At 49.6% G+C, this 20343-nt stretch overlaps 1 protein-coding gene across 1 annotated transcript; it reads right to left on the minus strand.

Moving 5' to 3' along the window:
• Positions 1-63: 63 nt before the first annotated feature.
• On the minus strand, positions 64-20283 carry LOC308071044 (inner centromere protein-like). Its single transcript, XM_080405906.1, has 20 exons — positions 19933-20283; positions 19551-19664; positions 16347-16924; positions 15138-15189; positions 14475-14508; positions 13428-13527; positions 12616-12706; positions 11383-11518; positions 11175-11309; positions 10595-10606; positions 9881-10065; positions 9391-9502; positions 8012-8122; positions 7560-7690; positions 7284-7362; positions 6255-6359; positions 5920-6030; positions 5649-5769; positions 4176-4337; positions 64-3637 (listed from the first exon to the last, which is right to left on the minus strand). Exons 1-20 carry the CDS (start codon positions 20067-20069, stop codon positions 3432-3434), a joined length of 2712 nt encoding a protein of 903 aa, XP_080262032.1. The 5' UTR covers positions 20070-20283; the 3' UTR covers positions 64-3431.
• Between the last annotated feature and the right edge of the window lie 60 nt (positions 20284-20343).

Consider the following 20343-nt stretch of genomic DNA (forward strand, 5'->3'; position numbering starts at 1 on the left):
GCTAAATAAACACCCCCTCCCAGAAACCTCTTTGCACCGTGACATTTCTGCTCGCTCCTCTGTCAGCAGCCTCCAGCCCAGGCAGCCCCAGGGATGCTGCCCAGGCCCTGGTTTCTCTCCCACCACCAGGAGCATCATGGTGCAGCCAAACAGAAAGCTGGATTAACAAAGCACAAATCTGTTTAAAGTTCCCGGTCACCCTGGGGACCAGCACAGCTCTCACCGTGGGTAAGAACAAAGCTTTCCTCCCTGGCCTGTGGTGCTGTTCTAGTGCTCAGCCCCAGTCCTGATCCCTGTGTCTGCTGAGGTGACACCTGGGACCACGTTCTGTCTCTGGAGCCTGATCCTGCTCTGTGCACAGCCCTCACCAGAGCCCTCTGAGCAGCAGAACCAGCAGCCCCTTCCCCAGGCACCAGGAGCACAGAGAAGGAGAAGTGACAGGGTGACAGTGCCAGCTGCTCCCAGGTCCCTCCACCAGCTTCTTGGCCCAGCTCATTTCAGTCTCCAAAATTGCTTCACAGCTTGTGCCAATTCCCTGTCCCAGACTGGAAACACTCTGGGAGTGGCTCTGGCAGGGCTCTGCTGGAAGCTGCTGCTCATCCCACCACCGAGCCTGCGGCTGGACATACTGGCGCAGGGCTGAAACTAAACCTGCCCATTGCCAAAAGGATGATGGTGCCTGATGGCCCCTGCTCCCTCCTGTGCCAGCAAACCTCGATCCTCCGGCAGCCAGCTCCAGACGGCAGCCTGGCCTCTGGCTCCTAGCCCCTGCCAGGGCCCAGAAATCACTGCCTCCTTAGTGAGGTCTAACACGGTAATTTGAGGATTACCATGAGGGACAGAAGCCAGCTGGCAGGGAGCAGCTGCAGCCTGTGCCCAGGAGAGCCTGGGGAAACCAGCAATGCAAGAGCATCCCGGTCTGCAGAGATTAAGGAAGCCCAGAGGTGCTGTGGCCACCCTGAAAGCACCCGAGAAAACCACTAATGAGAAAGGTCACAAGAGTGCAAGAAAGCCCAGAGAAACCAGGGGAAAAGACCTCCAGGGAGATCCCAAGAGCTCAACTGATGCTAGGTGCACCCCAGAGAGACCAGGAAAGCCCAGGTGAATCCAAGGGAGCCCCAGAGAGCTGAGCCAAGGGAGTGCAGAGCGCCCAGGAAAGCGTGGAGGAACCCAGGAGGGCCAGAGGCCATCCCCTACCCCCCAGATCTGAGAAAGATGAAGTGAGGGTGTTGCCACATAGGCTGAAATCAGCTCTGCAGCATCCTGTGTAAGGGGAGGAGTGGGGTGCAGCCTGGCTAGACGCAGCAGGGAGCAGGAGAGAGGTGGGAGCACAGTGAGGGGACCACCAAAGCCACGGGACCAGCTGGACCCTTCGATTGCTGCTGCCCTGGGGAGAGCACTGGCAGCACCCCCAGAACTCAGTGCATTGATGAGGAGGCAGCAAGAGCTCTGCCCTGGGCACAGCTGTGATCGTTTGAGCCCGAGCACATCTCCCCTCCAGCAGGCTCAGCCTCTTTCAGTAAAAACCAAGTCAAATCCATCTTCTACCTCATGAGTTACTCCTTTGGGTAACACTACTGAGAGGGGTTGAAAGACCTAAGGGACACTGAAACCCTGGAGGGACCCAGGAGACCCCAAAAGACACCGAGATAAGCCCAGAGAGCTCAGGGGGACCCAAGAGAGACCAGCCAGAAGGGAAAGAGTCACCGAGAGCCCCACAAGCATTCAGTGGGACTCGGGGCTGGGGCCGGGGGAGCCCAAGGTGAACAGAAACAGAACTACTCCCAGGAGCAAGGATGCAATCCAGCAGCCAAAAGCAGCTTCACACAGCCTTTAGTGGCTGCAGAGCTCTGCTGGCACATGCTGAGCTGCTCCGTGCCTCTGCAAAGCTCATCCCAGCTGCTATCACTGGCTCTGCAGAGTCCAGAGCTCTAGAGACCCACCAAAAGCTCTAACAGCCTGCAAGACACTTCCACCATGACACCTGCAAACTCCTCTATTCCAAACACTCCAACTCCCCCATAAAGCTCCCCAAAACCACTCTGGCAGAGGTAAGCAGGCCTAGAGCGCTCTGAACAGGCCCACGGCCACATCTCTGCGTTTGCTCTTGGCAGCCTGCAGCCAAAGGGGGAGGCAGATCGCCAGCCCAGTACCAGGGTCTGGGCAGGGCTGCATGGGCTAGGGACCCTCCTCCTCCTCGAGGCAGGTCACAGCTCTGATCACACAGCAAAAGGGAACAGCCCCAGCCTGCAGGAGGGATCCCAGGGCAACACGCCACACCACCCAGGGCAGGGGGGAGTCCCTCCACTATGCTCACGTTTGTGCTAGACAGCGCAGCCTGAGATGGGACAACTGAAGAAAGAGGAAGGAAAGGTTATTTTGGCAAGTGTGGGACTTGGCTCTGACTCGGGGACTTTCCCTTTTCATCTAAGCATCTTCCTCATTGCTACTGTCAGCAGGGTTTAGCTAGCCAAATCTCTCTTGGAATGCCGCCAGCTACACCAGCTAGCACTCTGGGGCCTGTAAGGGCAGCCAAGACCCAGCACTGGTGCACAGCTGTCCCCACACAGCTCTGTGGGGCCTCGGGACCCTCCACTGCCACCACAGCATGCCACAGCTGTCCCCAGGCAACCACCAGCCTGGGCTTGGGATGCACTGCAGGAGCCAGGAGATGCCTGCTGCCACAGAGCATGCCCGAGGGTGCATGCAAGCAGGAGAGCACGCAGCGGGCAATGCCAGCACACTCCTACAGAAACCATTGCACTGCTTACCCTTTCCTAGCCACAGCTTCCAAATACATCTCCCTTCTGCCCAAGCAAGGCTGTATGCTAAAGCCTCCTAGAAAAACAGGACCAAAAACTTACCCCGGGCTTCATTTTTCCATTAGAAAAGAACAGCAACAAGATACTTAGACATTGCTTTAGCAGTTCAAGCAGATTTTTCTAACTGCAGGAAAAAGATTCTGGCTCAGACTAACAAGAGGTCACAAGAATTCTTGAAGGAAAAACTACTTGCAGATAGAAGCATTGTTAAATACATAAATATACAAAATGCGTTATGAAAATATTACCTGCTCAGGTTGATTAAAAAATTCAGTCTTCCCTACAGCAATTTCACAGCTTCCTTGTGTAAGATTCTGCAAGTGATCTGCAGGAATATGTAATGGTGCAATGTCACATCTTCAAACATCTGCATTTTCACTTGCAGAAACCACAGCCATCGATCTCAAGTCAGCCATCCAGAAGGATCATCCCACCATGGTAGGGAGAGGGCGTGGGGAGAGAGGAGAGAAACACTGATAGCCTTTATTGCAAAGGGATTTTATTAAATATTTTCATTTTTCTAAAAAAAAGCTTAACACTGTAAATACGCTGCATGCTAAGAAAACAGATACACCATATTATTATAAAAACATGTCTCTCTGCAGTTTCTCAGCTCTTGAAGTTGCAACATGGGCCACAGGTAGATTTGGTCCCAGGTGGGGAATGCCAAACTGCTGAGCTTGTGCGCTTGAAGTATCTGGGTTTGCTCTTGCCAAAAATATCCTCCAGCTTAGGGCTTGGAATTAGACCAAAGAGTTGGTCAACATTCACCGGGTGATAGTATTGGTGTAAAATGGCTTGATTAAGCTGAGACCCTATGGAAACAACCATATCGGGGAAGAGACTCGAGTAAGTTTTCAGCACTCTGCTTAAGGTTCCCTTTCCCTGCAGGACAGTGACTCTTCTTCCACACCTGAAAAACTACTACCTGTGCAGCAAGTGTGAATAACAGGTTTACTTGCTCACTGCAAAGCTCTGAACTCCACACCCACCTCCAGGTTGCCAGCAGCGCTTGTTTCAAGCCACTCGGCACACAAGGCACACCCCACACCCACCACACCTTGGTTCCCCTGAGGGAGGCCGGCTGCCTCATTACTAGCAGAGCCTTCACCGCTCTTTTCACACCCTCAGATCCAAACACATGCATTGAAGGACTTGGGTTTAACTTCAACACAAGAGCACTTGCAGGAAAGCAGCTCCAGTCCCCCTCATGCTTGAAGCCAGCAGCTGCCAGCACTGCTGAAGTTTCCTGGACTGCGCTTTGGGGAACCTGAGATCACACCAAGCGAATCGGGAAAGCTCCAGCTTCCCAGGGAATGAATTCAAGGAAGCCAAACCACACTTGGCACCTACCATCAGCCCAGGCAGGGACAGGCTTCCGAGGTTGATTCTCATCATCTGTGGAATCATCACTGTTCAGATCCATCCCATAGTTATTTTCGTTTACCTTTGGGGATCTGGATGCCTTTGTGCCCTTCAAGGGTCTTAAGTAGGATGGGGAGATAGGTTTCTGAAATCACAGAGATAAGCACTGATCAGAAGAGGAAGCAGACCTTGCAATCGGGCAGGAGAGCAGCCAGGGCAGGCTGACCACCCGACCCATGCAGCCTGACCCTTTGCAGGCACCTCAAAGCCCTGACACCAGCAAGATGAGCAAGCTGTGCTCTGGTCCCAGCTCAGAGCCCGCAGTGAGATGCTGCCCAGCTATTTCGGCAGTCCCCTCACACTGAGCACAAGCCACAAGTTAAGAGGTGCGCTCCCAATGCCACAGGCTGGGCAAGGAACTTCACTGTAAAGGGAGTGCAGCCAGAAACGAGAGCCAAGGGCTCACTTCCTAGAGCAGATGCACCACATGTTCATTTTCACCCCTAGGTCAAAAAACAGGAGAGAGATGAAAAGGTACCTGCCCCTGTATGGGAAGCCTTTGATCTACACATTAACTGGAAGATCTATAATATTCCTACTCAACAGATAACTTGGGTTGAGATTTTCAGTAAAATCTAGAAATGCTCAAATCCTCATTGTCTTTTAACTGAACTTTGCTTAGAAGCCATGGACCGCTGAAAGCCAAGCTGTAGCACAGGACTGTGTGCTGCAGCAGGGACTGCAAACACAGGGCTGAAACAGCCAATTGCCCACCCTGGGCTCCAAGCTGCCAGAAGAGCCTGCCAGTACCCAGCCAGGAAGAAGCCAGGGCTCCGTTTCACACTGAAGCTGCAGGTCAGAAGAGCGCAAGCCAAAGGTCGGCGATACCTCCTGGCTTTGTGGTGAGGAACAGGGATGACTAGAGACAGGATGGCCTTTTGTCATACATGACAACCTAGAGGTGCTGACCCTCTGGGAAGGCAACCCTAATTCTGCAGGACTATGCGTTAAAGGAATACAGAAATACACACATGTCTGTACAAATACAAAAACTGTCACTGTGCTCAGTGACTTGATAACCCCTTTTAACCCCTTTCCCTCCTGTTTTTTGCATAAAAGCCCTGGAAGAACACACTGTGTATGTCTAAGTACTTGGCTTTTGCACACATGGCTCTACCACTTGAACCCTTTCATGTGTTTCCCAGCAGATCTGGTTTTCATCCTCCAGAGCTCTGACATGAGTCACAGCATGGAGAAGTCAAGGAGTCAGTCAGCCCAGAGACAAGCGGGTTTACTGGCAGAGGCAGTACTCAAGTCTGTTCGACTCTGAGCAGCTTTTACCTCCACCCCTCCAGCAGTTACCAGGTTTAAGCAGCTCCAACTCAAACAGACCCTGGAGACCCAACAGCCAGCCAGAATCAGGGTTGCTGCAGGCTAAGCTGACGCCTCATGGTGCGCTGCCATCCTGTGGCCATTTCCGACATCTTTTCCAAGATGAAGCACTTTTTCCTTCATGTTCCCCGTGCTGAGCTCTCCACCAAGCACCCAAGACAGACATACATCCCCTCCTCTGCACAGAGGCCTGTTAAACACCAACAGCCTGCACTTGACTGTTGCATTTCCTGCACCATCACTGATGGATAACAAATCTGCAAGCTGGCTCCAACCACAGGAGCCAATTAGATACCACAGACTCGTGTTATTTGAGTGCTCGGCTGCAACCGGGACTCACCTTTACAGTTTTTCTCAGCCATGCACCACAGGCAGCAGTTAATTCTTCTGGTTGCTTGATTTTTTTCTCCTCTCCCAGCTGCTGCTGAGGCTTCTGCAGTCGATCTTCCTCCTGTTACAATGCAAAAATTAAGTCATTCTTCATTCATGTTCACCCAAGCAAAACAACCAGACTGTGTCTGGAACTGCGCCATATCTTCTGGGGTCCTTGCAAGAAAACCCTTGGTTTCTCTGTGTCTTCTGCAGAAAAAAAACCAAACCAAAAACCCAGGACTCAAAGCAGCTCCTGTCTTTGCTCAGAGCCAGATCGACAATGTCTCCAGAGCCCATGCTTACCTTAACTGCTTTGGGCCAGGTATTACAAGCCATGGCAGTGGATTCTGGAGGCTTGGCTCTCTTCTGCGCAGGCAGCGGGTGCAACATTTTTGGCCTCTCTTCCTCCTAAGGAAAAAAAAAAAAAAAAAAAAAAAAAAAAAATCACTGCTTGGGCTCCTTTTCAACCCAAACCACTTTTTCTAGGTGTTTCTTCTCCCATTCTACTCAGTAGGGAAGACCTAACAGGAAGGCAAGAGCTGCAGGCATTTTGGATTATATTCAACATCTCTCTTATCTGGAGGACCTGTGCTGTGGCTCACTCCAGCCCAGCTGCTGGCAGCATATGAAGAATTTAAACCTTCATTAAAAATATATAGCACAAACAGGAGTTTGAATGTCATGGACCTAGTGAGTAAGGGCAGCAAGAGTAATAACAGAAGGAGGAATTTATCCTTAAAAGTAGCAGCATTTCAGGGTTTGATTTTTTACTAATTAAGGAGGCAGAAGAAAGTGACGTTAAAAGTAGAGTGAAAATAAAATGTTGCTGTGATATTTTCAGACAAACAGCCTTGACTTTAACCCAATAACATTCTTCAAGCGCAAATGAAACTACATGAAGCATTGATACCTGAAGTTTGTTATGGGGATCATATCCTCCAAATACAGTGAATGAATGTAGTATTAAAAACCCCTCTCTTACTAATTTCCATATTGATTTAAGTATCGGTGAATGCCATTTGGAGGTGTTCTTCAAAGTGCGATTTTATGGCTGTCACCCATCTTGTGATGGGGCTGAGAAGGCTCACCTGTTACCAAGAAAACAGTCAACCCCAACTTTATCAACAGAGTTGGCTTATTCTCACACAAACCCCAACTCCTTACAATAATGTTTGGCTTGTCATCCATTTTATCATATTTGTTCCTCTCAATAACATAACAGCAAATGTTAAAACCTTAACCAGTAACACAGCGCTTGGAAAACAAGTCTGTGTATCCTATGCCTTACTAGTTTACAACAGAAGTTGTTCCAAGACCACTTCAGCTCCCCACCTTTATGTTTTTTTCTGTAAGCACTGATGACTCCAGCTGTAGTTGGAGGGCCTTCTCTTTCACTTGCTGTTTGTGATCCCTGGGGAAAAAAGTTGTCATTTAGTTAGAGGAAAGCATGTCTGCCCACCCCCTCAGGCATCCTTATAGCCTCTTGCTTCAGCAACTGAAACCTTTGGGACAGCCAGACAGTCCCAATTTCAGCAATACTATTTATATTTACTGCTTCACTGTGTCTGCTGCCAAATCCCCTCCTCCAGGGTAGCAACAAGCTCATACCTCTCCTTCACTTGTTCCACCTGTTGCTGCTCTATAAGATTTTTCAGTTCCAAAACTTTCTTTCCTTTTCCTTTCACTCCATCTTCTCTCCTCTTCTGCAGTGTTTCTTGCTGCCCAAATTTGTCTTCCTCCTGAAGACAGAAGAAAACCCTTGTAACCCTCCAGCTCAGGTGGGTCAAAATGGAGAAAGCAAATGCTTTGAGACAACCTATGCCAGTTATGTCTCATTCTCATTTCCCACGGTGGTCTCCCCCTTCTGTCCACACAGGCCCAAAGTATCCTTGTGTTTAAACCCAACATCAACTGTCTAGACAGAAATCTTGCAGCATGGACACTAAAATCCCTGCAGCAGGAGAGGCAGTAACCCTTCCCTGTCCCACCAGTCAGAACAGCGCACGAGTTTCCTGCTACTCCCTTTTCTACACGCAGGAGGGACTTGGAGTTGAGCTTACCATCCTCAGCCATTTCTGCTTCCGTGCATCAGCTTCCCCACACTTCTTGGACAGCTTTTTCTTGCTCCGCTCCTCTGCCACTTTCTCTTCTCGCACTTGTGAGAGGTGCACCTGAGAAAGACACACACGTCTGCTCCACCGCCCCCGAGGACACACTGCACAGCCTTGCCCAAATGGAGGACGAGGACTGCTTCTGAAGGCTGAAGGCTGTGATATCCCAGGTCCTGATGAGACAGAGAACCCAACGCCCAGCAAGTGGCACACATGCATTGGATTTAGTGCCAAACTCCTGCAGCAAGTCTACCACTTACCACAGGCCACGCAAAGAGACACCCATTGCTTGGGGTGACAGGGGAGGGGAGCACAGAGACCATTACACAACCCCAAAATACATGTCCCCATCTTGTGATTCTCTGCAGAACAAGGGGTTCTAGCACCTGGTTGCTACTTCTCCTGCAGTGCTGCTGCTGCCTAACTGAACTGCAGAATGAACTGGGGATGCGAGAGCTGACTGAGCCCCAGCAACACAGTTCCATCACTTGAGCTCTGTTGCAGCAAAAGCACTAGTATGTCCACAGCAGCAGACTAGTCAAGACTGGGAGTATTTTTGGCTGCTCAGTCTTTGGGAAAGGCTGAAAGGAGCATGATTCCTTTGTTTTCTGCTAAGGCCGACACTTTCCAAATGTTACTTTGGTCCACATTTAGTCCCCAAAATGAGCAACCTCCTTCTCCCAAAGGCTGCTAGGGCACAGCCTCCTCAACCCTGCAGAACCCATGCGATTGCACAAAAGCAGCAACACCATCCACACACAGCAATGAGCAGTCCTTCCTAGCATGCTCTTCATCTGCCCACCCCCAAACAGGGGCCAGACACTGCTTTAAAAAAACATGATACAAATACACACACAGCCAAGTCTACTAGCCATGAGCATCCCTTGCAGGCTTGGTAGCTATTCTTTCCCACCACATCTTTGCAACCCCTTGCAAGTACCACACCTTCACTGTCTGTAATTTTTTGTGAACAGCTCTCTCAGTGCGCTGTGAGCTGAGTAAGGCTGTCTCATTGGCAGGGCCTGTTCATGGGACAGTTGAGGGATGCTGACACATTCCTTGAACACAGAACACCATAAACACTGCATGTAAGAACAGGAATGTTTAGCACCACTGCAGAGGTACAGAGAACAAAAGCCTCCTCATGTTAGACAGAGGATTTCAGTGTCTCTGATGCAGACTTACCCACCACCTGATTAGTCACCATCAGCAGCAACCCAGGGCTTGCATGTATCATACCCGCAGCGTGTCTACACCCTCTTGGTCTCACAGCTCACCGAGGTAATGTCACTATACTGCATGGTCCAAAGCTTGGTTAGCCTTCTTACCTTCTCATCATTCTGTAAAATCTTCTGCTCCATTCGCTTTTTCTTCTCCTCTTCCATTTGTTCCACCCGCTCCCGAGCCTGCAGTGCCTTCCTCAGACGCTCTTCCCTCTTCCTGGGCAGCATGTGTGCAAGAGGGGCTTGTTAGCTTTGCCTGCTCTAGCAGAGAGCATGCTGGGGGAACAGGGACTTGCCACAGTACTGGGGGAAACAGTTATTTTGCTTGACTTGCTTCAGCTGTGCTGAGTCTTGGCTCACTTCTGGATGAAGTTTAGATATTATCAGGTGCTTTGCATCAACACAGTTCTTCTTACTGCCACGAGCCATGAACAGAAGGGCTCAGGGTGCCCAGGCTGCACCACTTGCTAAATGCTCCTTCCAAACAGGAGGCACAAAGCGTGGTACAGCAGTGCTGTCTGCCGGGCAGGAAAGGCCTCAAAGGCAAATCTGTGCTGAACCAGGGAAGGAGCAGGGGGTAAGGGACCCAACTCACTGTTTCATTTCTGCCTGCCGCCGCCTCTTTTCCTCCTCCACTTTCTTTTTCCTCTGTTCCTCAGCCTCCTGCTTCTTCCTGAGGCTTTCCAGTCTCTGCCGCTCCCTCTCCTGAAGGGACATGAGTTCAGGCTGTACCAATTGCTGGGGCCTGTTTCTACCCTCAGGCTGCTTGCACACAGGCAGCTAGAGGCTAGGCAGCCTGCTAAACAAAGAAGTCACTGTCAGAGTCATATTCACCCACACACCAGGATGGGAAGTGAACAGTAGGGAGGAAACAGGTTTGGCATCAGTGCTTATTCAACTAATAAGAACAGAAGAGTCAGGTATAGGAGGGAAACACCTCAGTCCTTCAGCTGTAGAGAATATGTTTAGGCAAGGAACAGCACACTCCTGCTGTAGGTGACCACCTGTAGCAGCAAATGCTTCTCGCCCGGGACAGTATTCTACACCAGCAGCTGGGAGGATGGGGAAGAAGGAGCACAGTGCAAGCGGCCTCGCTTAGAGGCCAAAAGGTTTCTTAGCAGCTCCCAGCCCCAGCAGAACACACCTGAAAAAAGATCCTGCCACCTCACCACTGGTGTGGCCAGTTGACTTATTTGGACAGGGAGCTGCATGGATGCCAGTGTGAGGGGAAAGCTGTCAGTGCCCGTGAGGCAAGAAGCACAGCTGTTACAATCTTCCAGCCCCCACAGTTAAGGGTGTCATTACTTACGACAAAGTCTCCCTGTAGAGAAGAGACAAAAAAAGTAGATCAAGGCTTTGGAAGCAACACTAGAACTCCCCTTCACAGCATGCACACCCCATTCTTAGCTGCAGCTCCTCACCAGTATGTGGTAGAGAAACCATTGCCTGACCCCACACTGTCTGTCCTTCAGCCCCACAGCAGCCAGTTATGCAAGACACAAGGGCAGATTCCCACTGCAAAGAAAAATCTTCCCACTCTCCTATGGTTCAACAGTCCCAGAATATAAAAATGTTGCTGCTGACTACAATTAGAGCAGCTGAGATTTCTCTGCTCATGAGGAAGGTTTGAGGATGGGTGCTAAAGACTCCAGGCCAACAACAGTGTGTGTGGACAAACTATGTAAGGCAACACTGACCAGTTTTTCTTCACCGGTGAGGATGAAGTAGAACTGTGAGGCCAGTTTGCTACGAGGACCTGCACTAATCCACAGTATCAGACAGAACTAGGAATATGCTTATGCTTTTCTAAGCAAACAGTCCCTCCTGACACTCCTCCAACCTTGACCCCCTCCTCCAGCCCTGCGAGGGAATGTGGGACTCTGACACACCTTAAGATCAAGCCGGGTGGGAGTATTGCGTTTGATGAAGTTCTTTATGACACCCCCACGTCCTGTGGGCCCTGGGCTCACAAGCAGCTGGTTTCGCTGCACAGCCTGCAGGAAGTTTTTCAATGGTCTAACCATCTAAGAGGAAAAGATGTCGGGAAGTCAGTACCTGCCAGGGAAAGGGAGGCAAAGGACCATGGCACCCACTCACCTTGCTAGCTGGAGAGGAAGAAGTTTGGTCTGCTGAATTCTGCTTGTCACCCGAAGGAGGAAGGGTATGACCCCCTGGCTGCTGCCCATTCCGTGTAACATCCACTGCTCGTTTACAGCTTCTTGTCCTGATGGCACTAGCAAGAGGCACGTTAGGTGGCCACTGTGCTCCCCGATCTTTCCAAAAGTATTTACTTGCTATCACACACTCCCCTCTGCCAACTCACCCCTGCTAGAGGACATGGGCCTCCTACCAACTCAGTGAGCCCCATGGCCCACGCACCATCCCATTGTGAAGGAGGGCAGAAAAGGCACGCAACAGCTCAGTAGGGGAACACCCAGGCTCCAGAGCAGTAATGTACAACATCACGCTCACTCTCATGCTCCACCCAGAGCCTCAGCAGGCGAGAGGTCTTTGGTCTATCAGGTATTAGCAGCACAAGATAGACATAACCCTGGTGTTTGCAACTAGCCAGCCCAGTTCAACTCACTGCCAGGGTTTCATGTGCCTTATAAATAACTTTGGATGCTCACAGGTTTACCTGTGTCAGAAATTACTTCACTTGCTTCCCCTAATTCCAGGGAAAACATCTTCACTGCACAGTTGGGGCCCAATCCAGCAGCAGCCCTGAGGAAGGCTGCATATTCTGACCCATCACACAGTGCTAGGCATCCACATGAGAACAGAGGTTACCATTGCCTCCCTTCCCATCCACTACCCACAGCAAATTCACCCCAGCAAAACCAGGGCAGGAGACTGAAGGCAAAGCAAAAATCAGCTGAGGTCTCATGTGAGACACCAGTAATACAAGGAGTGAAGAAGTCAGTCAGGTATTCCAGACATTTGCACAAGATAAAAATAAACAGGTCAGTCACCTATTCGTGTTGCCTTCTGAAATTACTCCCAGACCACCCCTTTATGAACCACTCAGGGTCACATCTATGCTGTAAATTAACTGTGCTATCTTAAGCACTTTTGCTGGTTTGTGCATCAACTCATGCGTCTGCTTCCCAAGCCAGACCTAGGTCCCAGACCCAAACAAGGCTCAAGAAGTCACAAGTAACTTCCACAAGACAAGACCTGGCCAAAGAAAATTTCAAAACTACATCGGAAGTGGGGGGGAAAAGTAGGGAAACAAACACTCAAAGCTTTTTAAAACAAATTACTTAAAAAGCCAGGCCTGAGTCCTTCCAGACCACTGGCTCATTCCTCCTCCTTGCAAATGTCTCATACCAGATGCGGGAGGGATTCTCCTGGGACTTGGCACAGTGGGGCTGTTCCTGGTTCTTGTTCTGGGGTTCACTGTTTGGATTTACACAGCTTCCTGTGAAGAAAGCTGTAGTTAGCACCACACACAAGGCATCCTGAAGTGCTCTGGTTCTTGTCTCCAACTCTCATGTGCTCAGAGCCCCATGCCATGTAACCAAACCGAGAAACCAGCAGCCTGAATGGCTACCTGGAACACCAGTGCTGCATACATACACTGTGAAGCATGCTGTAGTACACATGCTGTACAAACCCTTTTGAACATGCACAACGTGTCTCAGCAAAAGGCCTCCAGCTACTCTTCCCTCCACTGCAGCTACAGCTGCTTATCAGATCCTATAGTTCCCACAGGGGATAAATAAAAAGCCTGAATCTCTCCCTCACCTTGCTTTGAGGCACAGTAAACAAACGGGACCTATAAATCCTCACATAATATAAACCCAGAGGAAATGGATGTCAAGGTGCTTTAACAGAACATTACCCTATGTGGAAGATTCCACATCTAAGAGCAATCTCCTTTCCAAGTGTTCTCACTTACTCGTGCAGACTGAAGTTGGGCAGGACAGCATTTGTCTCAAGGCTTGGACACATTTACAAGATGTCCTTACTTATCTAATTGCACGTTTCACCTCTTCAGGAGATCAAAAGTTTACCTTAACTGGTCAGAGGTGGTTTTGTTTCAGCACGAGTCCCAGATTTTCTACAAGCCCTCATGTTGACTCCCTGGTCTGTGTCTCTTTGGGGCTTCATGCAAGAAAAGCAAGAAAGCTCAAAGTTACCTTCGTTGTTCCCTGCCTGCTGCTCAGGAGGAGGTAAGTGCTGTGCAGAAGGGCTGGCAGCTTGTATACTTTCACATGAAATGAGGATGACTTCAGGAATCTGCAAGAAAAGGAAACAAGCATTCTCTTAGCACGGTTGCTCCAAAGAACAAGGCTACCACAGACCTGCTGCCCTGAAAAAGCCAGTCACTTCCAACTGCAATCCCGCTGCTAGGCTAGGGCCCGCTTCTCTGAGCTACAGCGCTGCTGCATGCATGCTGACTGGCTCGTTTCAGTAACAGGGGGTCTGCTCACAAAACACCAGCCACTGCAGGAAGGACAGGTGCCCAGCATTTCTTAACCAGAGCAGGTGCCTTACTGAACCTGGACTCCAAAGTCAAAGCACCTTAAGCATGACAGGCAGCTGTTACATACCTTGAAGACCCCAATTTTCAAACTACAGATATTCCAGCAGTGAAATACAAGTCCCTGTGAAATGTTTCAGGTTACAACATCATTAGGCACTTTAAGTACCTTTACGGTATATTCACAGGATGTTTTTGCCAGCTCAAAGGAGGGGATGGGTTTCTTTGTCCTGCTACCACTGCAGGCTTACACTAGCTTGCTGCATACATGGCCTCAGTGGCCAAGGAAAGCACATTAACTTGAACTACCCTCCTGATTTTTGTAGCTCAAACCAGCCGTGCAACAGGGACAGGCTAAGAATACACACAGTCTATTACTATGCCCAGCTGACAGGCAAAAGCTTGCTGACTCCTGGGAACCTGGCCAAGCACCTCTGAAAGCTCCATCTTGAAAAGGCCTTATCAAGGCACAAAATGTCTCTGCCCACCAGAAGCCAGAGTGCCAGCCGGCTTATCTAGCTGCCTAAGCATTAGAAGGGCAGCACTGTCCAACTCAGCAGTGCCTTCGCTGGGTGTGAAGGGACACGACAGAGCAATCCCTGGCCACATCCCCTGCTTCCAGTGACAATGCTCAGCAAAAGGTATCGACTCAGGCGAGAAGATGTCTAGACAGATAGTTTGTAGGTTGCTCCTTAAAACTTACCTTTTCACTTGGGGGATTCAGTTCCAGCCCAGGTCTGTAAAGGAAGAGCAATTTTAATTATTTCAGCTCTGAAGGGTGAGTTACAGGTGATAAAAGTACGATGGAGCCAGCATGTGTAACCCCAAGGAAAGCACATCCACACAAGCCTGTTTCAGCCAGGCCACACAGAGGTGGAGAGGTAAATTCTTCTGACAGACCGTACCACCGCATTACTGAACATCCTGAAAAGCCTTGTTCCCTTCCACAGAACTTCCATGTAGCAGGTAAAAAGAAAACTTGGTGAGCCTTCAGTGGAGTCGTACCTGCCCACCTTTCAAGCCAGACCACAGCTGACTGACCTCCAGCACCACCAGGCACTCGAGGCTGGTTACAGCCAGGAATCCCAGAACATTATTCACATGATGCCAGCCAACACCAGGGAGAGCAACTGCTGGCAGCCTCACCCTAATGCAGTGCTTAACCTCACCGTGCTCTGAACAGACTTTTGAAAAGGGCTGTGCCTAAACAGCAAGCTTTGAGATACCAACCAGCCCCAGGTGACAACATCACCTGAACAGTCCATTACAAAACCAGCCCTACATATTTAATATAAAAGGAACACATATAGCTTCCTTGCAGGGTTTTCTGTGGTTTCTTTCTGCCTGCTTTATGTGGTAGCCTCACCTCATGCTGCTAGTCCCATCATCTTCCACAAAAACTTCCAAGGAGCTTTGACCTGGAGGACAAAAACATAAACTAGTTTGGGGATTTAATTCTGATGCTTCCCAACAGCAGCAGTGCATGCGTGGTAGAGCTCGGGTCTCTGTACAGGCTTTCCTCCCAGGGAACACGCTGATTGCTCATCTCAGCTTTCCACACCAGAACTACCACCTCCTTCAAGTGTCACTGACAAACTGGTGTAGGCTGGGAAGGCAGAGAACTGAAGCAGCAGCTCTTCTGCCTGCAGACTGCTCCAGCCGCACAAACATGCTCTTGCTGTGTCAGAGACAGCATTTCCCAGTCAATTGACTTCAGCTCCTGCCTCCTTACACAGTTTTATGCAGAGATTTGGTGGATTTAGGCTGATTTCATTCCCCCCCTAACACCACTTAGCTGAAAGTGTTATAATGAATGCCTAGATACAGCATGACTCAAAGCTGACAAAACCAGATACCAAAGGCCTCAGTGCTTTATTAGAAGCCAATCTGTCTTCAGAAGCTATGATTTTAGAAAGTCCAAAAAACAAAACCTTCCCAGGAATAGTGGGAATAGAGGATTCAGGAGTTTAGTGCTACCAGGAATAGCCTGGATTTTGGAACTGTTTCCTCTGATGACTATGCTATTTGGTTCTCTATCTTCACCCAAAAAGCATTTAAGTTCCTCTGCCAATTTCAGCCAAATTTCAGGGGTGGAGACATTCAGCTCCTATACATTTTTCAGAGAGCTGGCAGAAGACACACAAATTAAAGCTCCTCCCCAGGGAACGAAATAGTCTCTTCTGTTGGGCCAAACCACACATGTGGCTAGAACCAGCCAGACCACATTCCCCTTTTGCTGGGTTTTTTTGGTTTTTTTTTTTGTTTGTTTGGTTGGGTTTTTTTCCCCTCCCACAACCTAAGTAACCCAACCTCCAAACCCTTCGCCTATACTCCAGCAGGCACTTCCTTCACCTGCTGCAGAAAAACACAGCCCGAGACTTGGTCTGACAGCAGATGAGAACCTGAAGACTGCACCCCAAATCAGTGGAAGCCACAAGGTCTACAAATGAGGAGGCTAAGAGGAGCCAAAGACAGTCAATATGGATGAGCAGCTCTACAGCTGCTTACTCCATGCACCAAAGCACAGAAGCTGACTGAGCCAAAGAAATGCACTTGACAACTGAAAGAAACTTACAGCTCACTCTGCTGGAGACAGAGGATGATTCCCGCGCTGCTGCCTTCTTTGAAATGGCCCTGCTGATAGACCGACGGATCATGCTCTCTCTTTTGCTGGCCAGTGAATATTTTTCTGCCAAGGAGGCCCTATGGCTCTTGTGGGGGCCGCACACAAAGCTTCGGCGTGCAGAACAGCGGCGTGTTTTGGACATCACTGTAGTTATTCTGCTGTCGGAGCCCTGGAAAAGCACCTTTTCGAGGCCTTGAGGAGATCCATCTCCTTCTTGAGGCATGGCAGGATCTCCATTTCTAGCAGCCTTGGGAGTGGAGGTACTTGCACTTCTTTCAGGGGCTCCCTTCCCTGCTACCGTGTCAGCAGGGATGACAGAACACAGACTGTGCAGCTCAGTGTCTGCATCCCCCTTGGGCAACTGCTGGCTTGTAACAGCCTCACTCGCCTGGGACGTCACTGCACAGCCAGGCACGGGCACCTCTTCCCCCTGACAGTCAGGGTTCTGGGGTTGGTATTTGCTGCAGCGCCTTTGGGAACTTGGCTTGGAAGATGCTGGCTTGATGCTGCTTCTCCTTCTGGACAGCCTTAAATAAAAATAATCTGAAATGAAGCAATGAAGAAGTCTCCCACTCCCAAATGATTTTTAGAGGGGGAAAAAAAAACCAGCAGACAAGTTTGGAAGTGAACCTGTAGGCTTCCTCCCTCCACCATTCCCCTTGGCAACCCATCCTTTAGCACTGGTGAAATGCAGGAGCTGAACCTTGAGAGCTCACAGATGTGCTCTGTCAGAGTTAGTTGGCTAGAAACGGGAGGGCGCACACAAAGCTTCGGCGTGCAGAAACCCGCAACATGTTTTGTGCTGAACGTTACTCTCTATACCATAGGCAGGAATGCAGGACACATACGCTCACTGCAACCACCCCAGCTATCAGCCTGGCACTGACTCACAAATAAAAGTTGTATTGCATGGACACAAACAGCAGCAGCTGAGGTACTGGGACACTGGTTGCTCTTTGCGGATAGTAACCCACAGCCCTGGGCAGAGCTGGCACCAGGGGCCAGTAAAGTCACACTGGTACAACCAACTTGACTCTGCCTTCAGCACAGTATAGGCATCCACACAGGGAGGGATTTTGGATCAAAGATATTGCAGTCTCCCACAATCAAGTCAGTGTGGAAGTCTCCCCTGTAAAGATCTACAAGATCCCAACTAGAAGCAGAAGGCTCTCTGGCAGGCTGCTCAGAATAAAGCACATCACAAACACTAGGAAAGCAGGGACCCAAGTGCTAAGAAAATGGCTCTAAACAGTTTTTGAACATGGCTGGGAAACAGCAATGCTGCCACACATGTAAGACCTCAGTGTTATCCTGAGGAAGGCAGCAAAAAAGATACCTATACAGTTAGGAGTAATTAATTCTTTGAACAACTTAAGAGAAAAATAATCAGGCACAGTAACTGCCTCTAGCTCTATTACTTCAGTTAAACTGACCAACTACCCAGAGGCTTGGGGAACTCTGGCAGTGAATCTTTTGTGCTGCATTAGGTAACTGCCAATGCTTCACCAGCAAGTCAAGGAGTTCAGGTAGACAAATCCAAAACTCAAGGACTTTGCTTGCCCAGAGAAAGGTAGCTTCTGATGCCAAAGTGATCCAGAGGTAGCCAGGTAAAGGGCGGAGATTGGAGACAAGGACAAAATGGAGAGCTAATGTGGAAGCACATGAGAGCTAGAAAAGACAGCTGTGAAAACCCGCTGCGGTGTAAGAACAAAGTTTTACAGCGCCTGGTGCACAACCACCAGTAAGCAGTTACTTGTCCTACTGCCAGTATTCAAGTTGATACCCTCTGCCCTCCTGTCAACCTTGTTCTCTTTAATTCCTCACTCTGACTTCTAGCAAGAAGAGGGACTTTTTGCTAGAATTAGCAAAAAAGACCAAGCAGGAAATGTGTAACTAACAATACACTAAGAAATCAGTTTTAAAATACATACAGAGAAAAACAACAATGGCCTGACCTTGCAGGATGGAGCACAACATGCTGAATCACAGCATGAACTTCCCGTTGACAAATGACCACCCACCCAGGCATTTTGTCGCATCAGCATCTTTTCCAAAACCAAGTTTAAATGAGGAAAAATACACGCAAGACTTATCTTCTTCAGGGAAGCAATCCAGCTGCTACCTGAAAACAGTATGTCTTAAGAGCTCTCCTTGTTTAGATCTGCAACATTTTCTTCTCCTGCTCTCCTTCACCACACACATGCATAAGCTTCCCACGCTTCCTTACTATTCTTGCTGTTCTCTCCATCCTCCATGTCTGGTTTCTGACAGTCTTTTAGTTCTAACTCTTCCTGTCCAACTTCTGTGGGGTTTTTCACTACGGTTATCAAAACTAAAGTGCCTTAATACATAGTTTACTACCACATACCCAGTGATGAGGTTTGGGTCACGCTACAGAAACTGTCAGCATGCCAGCCCTCAGCTCACCACAAATGCTCCTCTGAAGGGAAGGTTACTTTAACTGTCTTGCTGTTGACAACAGGATGAGAGCAGATACACAGTCAGCTACTATGAAGCACTGGCATTAAGAAAGTTAATTAGCATCACAGCCATCCCTGACTACACATGCAATTTAATCGTGCTCTACACCATCCTGCCTTGGCATGTTTTGCAGGCAACTGTTGTCTACCCACAACTAGTTTTAAAAGCCACAAGTGCAGTTGGTTCTAAGCAAATTGCTTGGAATTTTCACTTCAATTTCTCCACTAATCCCTTTGAGCCTTTCTGCCTGTTGGTTGAAACAGTGACCATGAACATGCATCACTTGTAGTAAACTCCATTCTCAGGTTCTCTTGGGCACCAGCACAAAGGTTTAGGGAGGAATCACCAGTAGCAACCTCAAGCCAAAAATTGTGCTGAAACAAAACCAAATCAAAATCCAAACAGACAAGAAAACAGAATATATAGTACTCTTTGTTTCTGATGGGAAAAAAACCAAACCAAACATACACGGAAGCAAAGGAAACCAGCTAACTCTATCCCAAAATTTCACAAGAATCAAAATGCTGATTAATCTTGACATGTATTTAAATGTATTTGCTAACTCAGGGAATAAAGTAACTATTTCATGTTCCTGTGTATGTGGAAAAAATTACTATTTTGTTTCCCTCTTAAAGGACACGCAACAGAGCCAGAACAAACCGACTCACCTACCTCCTCCTGTTTGGCTCCTTATTTTCATCTTTCAGGCAGGAAGACTGCCTTTTCTTGAGACGCCTCCTCTGTGATGGTGTTTTAGGCATTAATACAGGTTCAGCCCCAAAGCTGCTGTTAGGCAGACAAACACATAAGACAGATTGCTGTACCCCACTGCCTAAAACACTACTACCCACAAAACCGGGGATGAGTGCTAGGTAGGAAACATGGGAGTGGGATGTACCAGCCACCTGGCACCAAGGCCAAAACCGAGCTGCTGAACCCACAGCTACTCAGCTGTGAAACTCCAGACGTGCCCTTCGCTTACAGGGGCTAGAAGTGCTTTGAGGCCAGCCAGCTCTCCGGGGAACGGAGAGGTCCCCTCGGGGGCAGCCCCTACCTCTCCAGCATCCTCACGCCCTGCTCCTCCGCCTCCCGCAGCCAGGCCAAGTGCCTGTGCTCAGCATCGTGGAGGAACCGGGAAAGCCTCTGCCTGCACACCTCCAGCAGCTGCGTAGGGCCGTCAGCCTCTGCCATGGCCCTGTCTGAAACACGGGAGGAGAGAGGAAGGTTCGTAGGCACTCGGGAAGAGCCCGCCAGCAGGCAGCTACAGCCAGCCTGCTCCCCGCCTCGGAACGGACCCCGAGGACAGGCCAGAGCTTAGGCCCTAAAGGCTCCCCGAGCCCCGCTAGCTGCCCCGCACCGAGGCAGAGCCGGCCCACGAGGCCTAGGCATGCTCCGCCGCCCCCTCACGCACCCAGCCGCCTAGAGACCGCACCGCACCCTTACGGGCACGTCTTCCCTCCGCCCC

Source organism: Falco punctatus (assembly GCF_963210335.1).
Source record: "Falco punctatus genome assembly, chromosome: 10".
NCBI classification, from domain to species: Eukaryota; Metazoa; Chordata; class Aves; order Falconiformes; family Falconidae; genus Falco; species Falco punctatus.